Source organism: Ambystoma mexicanum, chromosome 6p (genome assembly GCF_040938575.1).
Source record: "Ambystoma mexicanum isolate Mex_15411 chromosome 6p, UKY_AmexF1_1, whole genome shotgun sequence".
In the NCBI taxonomy this organism is placed as follows: Eukaryota; Metazoa; Chordata; class Amphibia; order Caudata; family Ambystomatidae; genus Ambystoma; species Ambystoma mexicanum.
Window position 1 is genome coordinate 1,333,150,738 of NC_090935.1, and position 12,294 is coordinate 1,333,163,031.

At 41.8% G+C, this 12,294-nt stretch overlaps 1 protein-coding gene across 1 annotated transcript in view; it reads right to left on the reverse strand.

Moving 5' to 3' along the window:
* The window catches only part of NDUFB6 (NADH:ubiquinone oxidoreductase subunit B6), a 112,829-nt gene that overhangs the window by 75,617 nt on the left and 24,918 nt on the right, over nucleotides 1-12,294 (reverse strand). The window contains exon 3 of the mRNA XM_069626002.1: nucleotides 2,442-2,486. Coding sequence (XP_069482103.1) covers nucleotides 2,442-2,486 — 45 coding nt within the window. The remainder of the gene's footprint in view (nucleotides 1-2,441; nucleotides 2,487-12,294) is intronic.

A 12,294-nucleotide genomic window follows, 5' to 3' on the forward strand; every position in this document is an offset into this window, starting at 1 on the left:
TATCATTTTGACTGATAATAAAGACAGTAAACTTTGCCCTATGGTTGAGTCTTCCGTTCTTGCAGCAGGGATTTTGTTTGGGCCCAAGTACCCTCTTGCTGGTAATCGGGGTAGCTGCTAAGAGTGCCCCTGCAGCTCCTTCACAATACAAAGGTTATAATATCCATAAGGTTACTCAATGGAAAAAAGGTGGGCTTTAGAGATTTAATATTCAGAAATTAACATACAATCAATGCGAGATCTAAAAATCCAAAACAGGCATGCCGCGGTTATGGAGAAAAATAAGACATCCTCCTCTTACTCCACAGGTGCATTGGGCGAGGGAGGGGCAAGAAGAATTCAATCCCATGTTTGAGAATAAGCAAGACAGAAAGAGCTGACCGAAGTGGGCTTTTGCACTCCCTATACAATAAACAGAAATCCACTGTGGAAAGCTCAAAACCCTGCTACACCTGGAATTAAGTGACCGCCTGCCGAAGCAACAGAGGACTTTAATAGGACTCCAAGATTCAGGACAAGTACTTGGGAGCTGGACGTAGTATATTCAGCCCAACAAATGTTGGAAAACAGCGAGTATGGAAGTCAAATTCAGGTTTGGCTAGTCACAGATGCAACCTCTGAAATAAAGGAACTGAACAAATGACTCAGCAAGGGATCCAGACGACCTCAAGGAGCAACAGACTGTACACATTACCGCATGGCCAACAAGCAGAAGTACTAGCACCGACAGACGGTGACAGCAATACAGAGAACTTGACCATGGCTCAAGGACAGCAAATGGGAGTAGAAAAGGGCAGCCAAACAGTAGATTAACAGTCCTATAAAGGGGCAGCTTGCAGAAATCTCCTCTCCCATTCACATAATCAAGGAGATTTTATGAATGCTGAGTACCATTTGTATGGTATGCGACCTTCCTGTCGAATATAGGGATGTTTGAACTTTTATTTGCTATTTACTGCAAACAAATCTAGTGTGCAGTAAATAGCAAATAAGTGTCACTGAGTGGCTTGCAGCAATGCACCAAATATGAAGCAGGCTTATGGTCAAGTATCATTTTACAGAAAGCACTATATTAGGAACAATGTTCTTTTTGCCACTTTCCTCGCATAGACCTCCAAGGGACACCCTTTCTTTTTGTTCTGTTTTGCTTGCTGTCCTGACATGGAGTGCACATATCACTTGTGTGAAAAAAGTTGAGCTGCATTGTGGAATAATCCCATGAATATTTTCTATAACATTTTTGGAAGAAAGTAAAAGTTTCAAGGAACTTAAAAGTTTGGGAGAGGGCAGGACGGACTGCCAGCGTACATGAAAAAGTCAAACTCAGTAACTACGTCTACGCTCTAACCATAGTCTAGTCACTCAACTATCTCCATTTAACCTTTTGAAATGCATCCAGTGTACAAATTGAACACGATTTACAGGAAGGAAGCAGCATTGTCTAATACAAATAACCAGGCTTTGCAGGTAATCAAATGATGCAAGGAGGGTGTTGGGGGGGTGGAGGGGAGGTTGGCAAACTAGCGGCCATCAAGTAGAAGCATCAGGATTCTCTTTAGTGGCAAATAATGAAGCATTGGCAATAGGTCTGACTTACGTACAGGGTAAATCATTTTATCCTGTTGGGACAGTTTTCTTTGTACATACAAACACATACATATATTAGCTTTGAAAAGTTTTCCTCTTCCTTATTATATTTTGTTGGTAGGGGAATGTGGCAGTTTTAGGGAATAAAAAAAAGTGGCTTGTATTGTGCTTCTTGTAGGGCTGATGGTGGCTTCTTAGCCAGAAATTGTAGTCAATCATCTACCCATGAATGGCAATGATATATTGTGAAAAATATAGTTTACAAAAATAATTTGAAAAATATTCACCGATCCACACAAGCCAGTCGAAATGTGGGTCATGTGATGTTGGAATGCTAAGTGCACTCCAAAAGGAGAGACAAGTTGCCCTATGCGGTTTGAGGGCAGATCACTCAATGGCCATCACTGAAAGAATCTCCCCTTGCATTGCCTTATTCCAGGCCCACTCAACAGGCTGTCACGGAAGATGGCATTACTTTGGCTTAAAAAGGAACATTGAAAACTATACAAAAGATTCTACAACATACATGCTTTTAAAACTTCAATAGAAATTCTAGTTCCTACCACGGTGTAATCCTGCATTTCCACACAAGACCTTCAAAACCTCTGTTCAAAACCAAAGCTAGATATGTTTGCATTCAATTATCAAAGGCAGGTGAATGCAGCAGGCAGTAAAAGCAACATTATGTTTGGTGCTTGTTATTGTTTAGTATCTTGCAGTACAGCTAACGTGGAGGAAGAAAAATGATGTGCACTCAGTGAACCGAAAACACAAGGTTAATTAGCTTTTTTCTCTCCAAATTTAAGAACAAACTCATAATGTAACACTTTGGCAAATAAATGTTTTTCACTTACTGGGTATAGTCTGGGCTTCAGGCTAACAATGCCATACGGTTTATCCTAAAATAAAGTGATAAATATATCAGAATAAAATATCTGGATTATCAGTTACAGACAATAAGCAAGGATAACAATCGCACGCGCCATCACGACGACGAAGTAAAGCAAACAGAAAACAGAGCTACACATTTTTCAATTCTATGGAGCTCTTCTTGGACATTAATTATCTGTACGAGCACACTTAACCTCTGGGCATCAATGCGCTAGTTGCATGCAATGCTAGTTACAGGCATTCTGTGCACTAGTCCTTTAACGTGTAAAAGCCACTATCAATCAAATCTGAAAATCATCACCCAATGCAAATGAAATGGCAACCCCACACCTTGCCCAGTTAGCATTGAAAATCCCCTACCCAAAAAGGGTTTTTGGGAAGCTTTGCAAAATAAACATGCTGAATAGAAGAACATTTATTTATTTCAGGCACGAAGACCCTTAAGAAATGATAACCAATCAAATACAAATGTTACATACAAAACATTACAGTGTAAAATACAAATACAGAAACATTGAAACATCCACAAATTCACAGTGAATACATATTGTTACCCAGTTAATAATTAGATTCTAAGTTCCAGCGGCCGTTCAATAAAGATAAATCTTTATGCACAATTTACACAAGGAAGGGATAAAATCATGATAAAAGCTAAGTGCCTAATCTCCAAATTTCTATGCAGTGGCCGAAGATACTTGCGTCTCAAACTAGCATTTATGGGGCTCAGGTCATCTACATCATGCCAGCCACGAAAACCCGGAATAGGTTCTTTGCTGCTTTTGCTCACAGAGAGGAAAGTACCCTTTGTAAAGAGCGTGTTCATTCTCAGAAGTAACAAAATTGCCCTCTTTCTGGGATCGGTGAACCAGAAAATATAGTTGGGTTAACCCATAATAGGCCCGATTGCAAAAGAACCCTGAATACTAGATTTATGGGACTCTAAAACCTCTGTTTGGTTATCCTTAAAGGCTAAAAAGGACTTCACCACTGACATGGACTCTTCTTTACTCCTGCCAGTTCTAATGCTGAAGCACTCGGGTAAGTCAAGAAGATAAATGGGACATGCACAAAATGGAGCCAAAGTGGAGTACAAATGTACGTCTGAAACCAGGATATCGTTGACAATCAACCTGGTTCAAGTTAGATTAGGATTGCCCCATAAAAGTAACCAATAGATCAGAGGCTGTAATTGAATACGATCTGAAATATGCAGAAAGCTGCATTCTTGATGTACCAAGTAGCCCAGAAAGCCCCAATTCACTCACGATTGTTCAGAGAAAACAATTCTCTTTTCTTTCAAGAAGAACGGAATGCAGGTGCCCCCAAATTGCTGGACCATACGTGGCCAGCAGCGATATTGTTCTATACATTTATGCAATATGATCCATAGTGAAGCACCCCACTTTATTACCATACCAAATTATAGTCCCATTTATGTGAGCGAATTTAGTCGCTTGGGTGTGAATGTGGTGATGCCATTTTAGTCCTTTTGTCAATTTGACCACCAAATACGAGAATGAATCAACCCATTCCAATCTACAACTGTCAATACCTAAGTTTTATTAGTGGGACCAAAACAGATCACTTTGGATTTATTTGGTTGATTTTTAGGACTCTTATCAGCATGAACTCCTGAAACGATAAAACCAGTGTTTGGTGAGCCCATTTGGTTCTAGCAATAAGGACTGTCATCTGCATACATTAGAACCGCGATGCACCTGCAACCTATTTTAGGGACGTCTCTGGTTGAACCAGACAACATGGAGGATAAAGAGTTTATATATAAATTAAAAAGTAAAGGAGCTAGCACACAGCCTTGTCTCACAACCCATGTTGCAGTGATTGGATCTGAAATTTGCCCTGGTGTTAAGACACATTCTAACTGATAAATTACTAAACATTCCAATCAAGCACTCCTGCGGATGGCATGTTAAGAGCCCGCAATTAGGCCCACAGTTTTTCATGGTTAGCGCAATCAAATGCAGTGCTTAGGTCCATAAAAACGACAAAGAGTTAAACCATACCTCTGCACATATTTCTCTAAAATTAGAGACATTTTAAATTTGGTCTACGGCTCCCCTGCCCTTTTAAAACCATATTGAATGTTAACCAGAATGGCATTACTCTAAGCCCACTCCATAATTTTACCATATACAGCTTTGCCAAAGCTCTTCGGCGTAGTGTTAATCAATGAAATCTGGCGGTAACAGGACGAATCCGCTAAGTTACCTTTCTTAAAAATGGGAAGGATAACAGCCTGCTTCCAACTATGAGGAATTAATTTGTGGGATGGTAAAATATTTAAAACTCTCGTAAAAATTGGCAACCACAATGCGCTCTCATGCTTGAAATACTCCATCAGGAACATGCCAAATAGTCCTAACAACTATAGGAACAATTCTGCCTGGAAACTAGCTTGTTGTAATGAAAATGTAAATAAAGGCAGCACAGCATAAGAAAGGCACCTTACAGGTTACTAATACTTTTGTTATTGATACAGCGCGTTCATCAAGGCACTAAGATTTTACTACAACAAGGGAACATCAATCACAAAGCCAATACAAAGCAAAAGTGGCGAATCACAACACAAGAAACAGCATGTAGAAAAGAAGAAAGAAAAGAAAAAAAACCCTCCATCCCTGCAAAATATCCATTCCATTTGCCAATACAGGGTTACATACAGTTATTTCATCAATCCAGCCATCTGCAGTTGGCGGAAACCGGGATTTCCAGCTTCTCAAAATTAGCTTCTTGGACACCGACGCTCCTCTGAACAAACATTTTTTCTTAGACACAGAACGATCTTCAAGCAACTCACCAGAGCCCAGAATCATCGTTTTAAAATCCAAATCAATGTTGCAGTCCAGGACCCGCAAACACACATTGCAAACCTCATTCCAAAAGCCCCATACCCTGACACAATCCCAGAGCATATGTTCAAGAGTTCCAACATTCAAACCACAACACCAACACATCTGAATCAGACAAGCCCCTCCTTCTGAGCCTCTCCGGACACCAAAACACTGTTAAGAACCTTAATTTGCTTAGATCGCTCACACAAATTAACCGAACAAAGTTGCACATTCGCACAGATCTCATTCCACACATCAATGGTGATCTCACTACCCGATCTCCTACTCCACTCATCCACCAATCCAGTATCATCTTTGTAGCTTGCAACCATCCGGCGATAAATCTTGCTTGCCACAGACTGACAATCCACGGCCATATTTTCCAAGACCTCAAAGTCACTCACCACAATTTCACCAATGCATCTTTTCAATTTCCTGTAGTCCACAACAGACACATTCTCAATATTAAACTCTGTACGTAGCATATCAAAATCAATCCATTTCCCACCTCTAAAAATATCCTTAATCCAGTGGACACCGCCAATAAACCACTCCGGCCAAAAAACAGGCTTGCCAGCCTCAGTAATTGATTTATTAAACCAAATCGAAGCAGAAGGTGACGTCTGAGCAAATGAACCACACATGTCATGAACGCCCTTCCATACTTCCTGCAGAAAACCAGACAAAGGAGGTGTCCCACCGCGTCTGCTAACTGACGTAAGTATCGCACGAGGTGCAAGAGGACCCAAAGTACTCGCTTCCGCCACAGCCCAAGCACCCGGAGACACATCCAAAAAAGGAAGCAAAAACTGACACGAGAAGGCAAGATGATATGCCCTGAAATTAGGGACCCCAAGTCCTCCTCTGTCAGCAGGAAGCTGCAACTTCCACAACTTAAGCACAGGAGGTTTCCCATCCCAAAGGAAGGTTTGCATAGATACATCAATCCTTGCCCCACAATGACAAACGTAAAACCGACCATCTCAGCGTAGATGATTTCAGTTCACGACAGGCCTCCCCCAAATTCGCTTCCACCATATCATTCACTATCTGAGTCAACCAAATTCCCAGATATTTCATTTTGTGAGCGCACCATTGAAAGCCAAATCCAGTCACCACGGATTTAATACAACTCCTAGTGATAGGCAAAGCCTCTGACTTCGACCAGTTAATCAGATAGCCAGACGAGACATGGAACCTGTCCAAAACAGCCATCAATGAAGGTAAAGAGATTTCCAAATTCCTTAAAATCAATAGAAGGTCATCCGCATAAAACCAAGTTTTTTGTTCAACTCCATTAAAAAGGTACACCCTCAACATTCAAACATTTTATAATCAATTCTTATTACCCAAATGATGTTGGTACTCCTTGACCTTGCTTGCATGAATAATAAAAGGCTAAATTGGCCTCATATCGAACTTGAGACCTGCAGATCACAAACAGACCTCAAGGATTGCTAAACTCGGTCAACAAGCTTACTGGCCATTTACTGTTCTTAGATGCGAACATCAATGGAGTAGCTATGTAGCCCAAATGTTCAAGGTGGTAAAACAATGGTCAAAATTCCAAAGTGGGTTTCTGGCAGAACCACACAAATCTTCACCTGCCTGCAGTATGGTACATCCCCCATCTCACCTTTACAATTCCCTCTTCTCAAAAGGTTTGAGGGAATGGAAACATGGGTAACTGTGGCTGGAGAATGGTCTGAACATGCCAAGATTAAGGGTATCTTGCTGAAATACACAGACAGGAGGTTATTGGCTGTGAATGGATTGGAGCCCCGGGAACATAAAGGGCAATAAACTGTTAGCTAAAAGTGATGAGGCAGTAGGTTAGATATTACCAAGTAAGACAAGGTCTTTTTTCCTTTGTTTTTTTGTAATCGTTAAAAAATAACCTTTATATATTTTACTGTGAACTCTTGCGTTCCACAGTTTGTAAAATGTTATATACTCACACTGTACAGGTGAGCCTTCTCTTATTGGTAAGGCACAATCTGCTGCAGCGGCATCAGTAGTTAAAACGTGTATTTTAACGGTATATTTATAATGTGTAAAGGTTTTATTTTGTAAACCATATGCATAATTTAAAAAAAAGTAAAAATTGCTCGAAGCAGGGAACTATGTTGTCCTCAAAGCTTGCAAAATAACAGTTTTATACAACCATCTTCTATTTAAGATAGTTTCAATAATAAAGCAATAGCAAACTGCACTGTTGGATAAATGAGATTTAAGAACTGCCTATTCACCAGCACTGTGTCCGTTGATGCAAACACGCCAGTGTTTTGAAGAAGCAAGACAGTTGACGAATCAACGACTGTTTTAACAGTCCCCAGCACCAACAATCGTTAATGTGCTTGGAATTTAGCATTAAGGACCATTTCAAAAGGCTAGTGCCACTGAGAAATCAGTCTGAGCTCACTGAACTTTTTGGCATGTTTAACAGTAAAATTGTAAAAAGGACTCTTTAGGGGAGAGTTCACTTGAAAGTGATTACATCTCTTTTGTCCAGGAGGTATCCACCCGTTTCCCACCTCAGTCGCTAATGCCCTTTCATTAATCCAATTGTAGAGGTGGGCCCAAATAGCTGCACTAGCAGAACAAACAATACTCCATAATAGAGTACTAAATGTGCATGGTAAAACCCAGCTTTATTCAAAACCCAGTAATGGCGGGATAGCATACAGGTAGTTCTAAAAATTAAAGACTAAGAGCGGTTTCTGTACTCAAAATACGTAGACCGTGATGTCATAATACAATATCAGTTACAACACTCATGAGTAATTAGTATCCGGCGAGGGTGTAATCAGAATGAAACAACCATTCCGATTGGCCCTCGCCGAGGAATTACCTGGCCGGCGTTTCATGGCCATTGTACCAGGTGGGGGGCGTTGAAGCGGGGCCATCCCCACTCCGAGCCTCTGCACAGCTGAGAGGCTGCCTTCACGCCCCACTGGGGACTCAGGTAAGGCACCCCCGTTCCCTCCCCACTCCACTTACCTTACCTTCTTGCTCCTTTGTCCCCGGTGGGGGACGATGGAAGCCTCCAGCCATGTGGAGGCTTCCACCGTCCCCTGCCGGGGACACAGGTACGTTTTTTTGTTCTGTTTTTTTTCCTTGCCCTCCCTCCCAAATCCCTCCCTCCCTTCCTCCCAACCCCACGTACCTTCTCCTCAAGAGCGGACGCGCTTGGAACAGAATTGTTCCCAGCGCGTCCGCTCCCGATGGCCAACATGGAAAGGGAAAACGGACTCAGTTTTCCCTTTCCCGGCAGCCATTTTCTTGGTCTTTTTTTTCTCCCGAAATGTTTCGGGACAGTAATAAAAATGCTTTTAGTGCCCCGGTCACGCAAATCTTGCAGGCCGGAGTACTAAAAGCAATATGACCCGAGCGGCAGGGGAATTACTGACTCAGGTAATGCCCGGGGCCTTCGTTAAGGCCCTCGCTTCGTTCGGGCCTATAACTATGGGTACCAGGGCATTACCCAAGTCAGTAATGCCCCCGACGCTTGGGTCATATTGCTTAATTATGCATGTGTTAGTGTACTCATTGGTCCATAACTATCTGAGCCCATCCCAACCTAAATGTCTCACTACATTACTATTTTAGCCATTAATTGGCGTGCTATCCATCATAGGCAGTACGACAAGAGGTATTGTATTGGCTGGTACATTACTCACCAACCTTGGATGTTATGATGAAATGTCTAAATGCGAAAGACACATTGGGTAGGGGGAGACAGAAGCACCAATTCCAATTTAAAAAAGTACTAATTCCCAGGCCATGGAGTCCATCTATTCCTTTGTATTTGCCCTTGTGTATAGTCTTGTGTCTGCGTGCATACTAGGGATTCAACAGGTGTCTTATCTGTACTTGGCTTATAATAGCTAGTGTTCTTCATGTCTTGCATGTTAGGGGACCGTGATGGAGAATGAATTTCTTCCCATTTACTGGGAATTTAGCTAATTCTAATGTGCATGTTGTGCTCTTCATGGCCACTGAAGACACACTTCAGCTATCCGTGACAAAGCCTTTTGACATTCTGATATCATGCACCTGGACATCAATGGCTGGTTATTTCTTTACAAATCTTAATTAGCCTGGAAGTCTACTGCTGCTCGTCCTGGGAACTATTATCTTGTTTTTTTTAGTTCCGCATGTCCACTACTCCCTTTTGTGCATCTGGCCTTGGCGCTTGCTGCAAACTACTGTCTGGGCGAGCTTCAAGGCTTCTAAAATAGCTGTTTTTATGAATTCAGCACCTTGTCTTGAGGCCTTGCTAACTTATAGGCCCTGCTGCGCCCTCTGAGCTAGGAAAATGGCTGTACTTCTGCGCTTCTCGCATTAATGTTGGCAACCTATATTCGCGTTTGTTCACGTTACATTCATCTTGTGCATTTGCCATACGTTGGTTTCCCTGCCAGCGTATGCTGCATCTACCTCTGACCATTATTCCATCTGGCCCATCAGTGTAGGAGTCCCTCTCTTGGTATCCTGGAATCCTCCTCCCTTCCATGTTCTACACAGTATGTTACATGTGCATTTTACTTCTTTAACTATAATCCCTACTAGTGTCGCACAGCCTAACTCACTCTTTATGGCAGAAGCGTTTAAATTGACTTATTTGAAATATTGTTTCTTAGTACCAGTCTTCGTCAAACCTGTCTTCGCTTGTCTTGTCTCTAACCCTTAGACTCATGAGGCAGCAGGGCTGCCTCGGCTAATATTGTTTCTCATCTGTACAGTACTGGTGAAGGGTCAGGGCAGCAATTGGTACTTGCAGATTTATCTGAGATGGGACAGTTGGTGGTACCTGCCTATTTATCGGCCCCATTACACAATTTTATAAGCAGATTTTTCTTTGGAGTTGATACGTCGAGGATAGGCACCGAAAATGTTGGTGTTGCAAAGAGTTAGGAAGAAGGAATTTGGGTGGAGGGGTGAGTAGTTGGGACACCTTCCTAGACACGTTATATTTGCCTGTTCAGATTTGAGAACATTCACCAGGACATAAGATTAGTGTTTGATAGGTGATCTGCTGCTGCTTCTCGGGGAGAGATGGTGTCGAAGCATTGAAAGTATAGCTGGATCATGGAACTCTCCTGACTGTAGGAAATACTACTATGCCAATGTGTGTGTTGGGAAGAAACCAGGGTCCTTCCGCAGCCCCAAGAGCTTTAGAATAGGCAAAACCTCTTTTAGGTGCTATAAGGGACCAGGGAGGAGGCGGGGCCCTGGGAAAGCCCTCATGCAGATATAAAATCAATACAGACATGGGCAGGCACTGAAGAAGGCAGTTATAGTTTAAATAAGGTGCAATTGACTATTAGCTGAATAGATTTGTTAAGTCAGAGCCTATGTAAACATTTTGGTACTGTCGAACTCTCCCCCTCCATCCCAGAAGGAATGTGGCCTGCGCTAAAAATGGATCACAGGGCTCATGCAGAGTTGCGTAACTAAGGCTAGCACTGGCAGAGTACACAAAGTGACTCACCAGCTGACTACTGTCGGTCAAGAGCCCATGCAAGCTAAGAATAGGGATTTGCATGCTCGGTGCAACAAAATGCAGAAATAAGGACACATTAAGTTTAGGGTGTAAAGGAGATTACAGGACCAGCTAAAAACATGAGTAGAATGAGTGAAATACGGAGAGAATGACTGGAAAATGTTTATCTATAAAATGATCACAGGTAGCAAAATGAAGAAAAGCATGAACTACAGTGTATTCATGCATTAGCTGTAGAGCAGCATGTTCCGACAGAAACTGCTGACTATGAAGAAAGGAAGGCTCTGGAGCATCCCTTGTATGGAAGCAGGACGGTTTAGGATGAAGCCATAGCCCTATCCAGTGACGCTACTACAGCAAGACCGGACTATATAAATTCCTGCCTGTGACAACTGCGGCAGGAGAAAGGAATGGATGAGGGACAGGGGAAGACCATTCAGGCAGCAGAGTCCTTTGCTACCATCCACATTTTTGTAAGATTAAACGTGTTATCCTTACAAGATAGACTTTTGGCCTATTTCCCTAGTGGGGTGTTTTCTTATTCTGATGTGAGCGTAATTGGGGACACCCTTACAAGTGTTGGATCTCAAACATGTGCATTGTGCTATTCTTCACCATGAAGTGTTTGATTTGCATGGTTAAAAGAAAACATTTGACATTTAAATGTCAAAAATATATTTGTATTGTAGCTGTGTGTTCTTTTTAAACGCAGCACAACATCCTTGTGCTTCTGAAAAGACTGCTTGAGGTCAATGGGAGTGAAAAGAAATATTGCTTCCCTGCATCAAACTACTAAGTTATACAAAAATAAAAGTGCTCTGCACACACAGCAAGGGGCAACATGGATGGGAAACAAAACTTGCTATGATATGATAGGTTATTTATAACACGCTTAATACCCAGAGGTTTCTAAGTGCGGACCTGGGGATTGAACCTGTGTTGGTTTGTGTGGTCTTGCTTCCAAGGTGAGCATGTTACCCCTGAGCTATCCTCCTGAGACTGACAGAACTGCTCAAATAGACACTCACAAAAAAAGAGAAGAATCTGAATGTTCAATAAAACTGAAAAAATTATATATATATATATATATATTTTTAAGAACATCTATATATATATGGATGTTCTTAAACCAATGCTTCGTGCTTTTTGAGCATGCTAGCAACATACTCGCAAAGCAAAACACGATTTGCTGTCGCTATTAAGAAACCACCTTGCCCAAAACAGTAGCTGGCACAGGCAACTATCCAAAACAGTAACAAATCACACATGAGCAAAATGATAAAAGTTTGGCTATCAAGATATAATTGGCCTTGGCCTTTGCCCGCAGTTCTGAAGCTCCGAACAACCAAGACCTTCAGATGTAATTGCACAGGCGAGATATCAACTTTACATTCGGATTTTTATTTTAATTGGCACAAGTTATTTTAACGTCGTTGCCAAAAATCTATAAAAAAATGA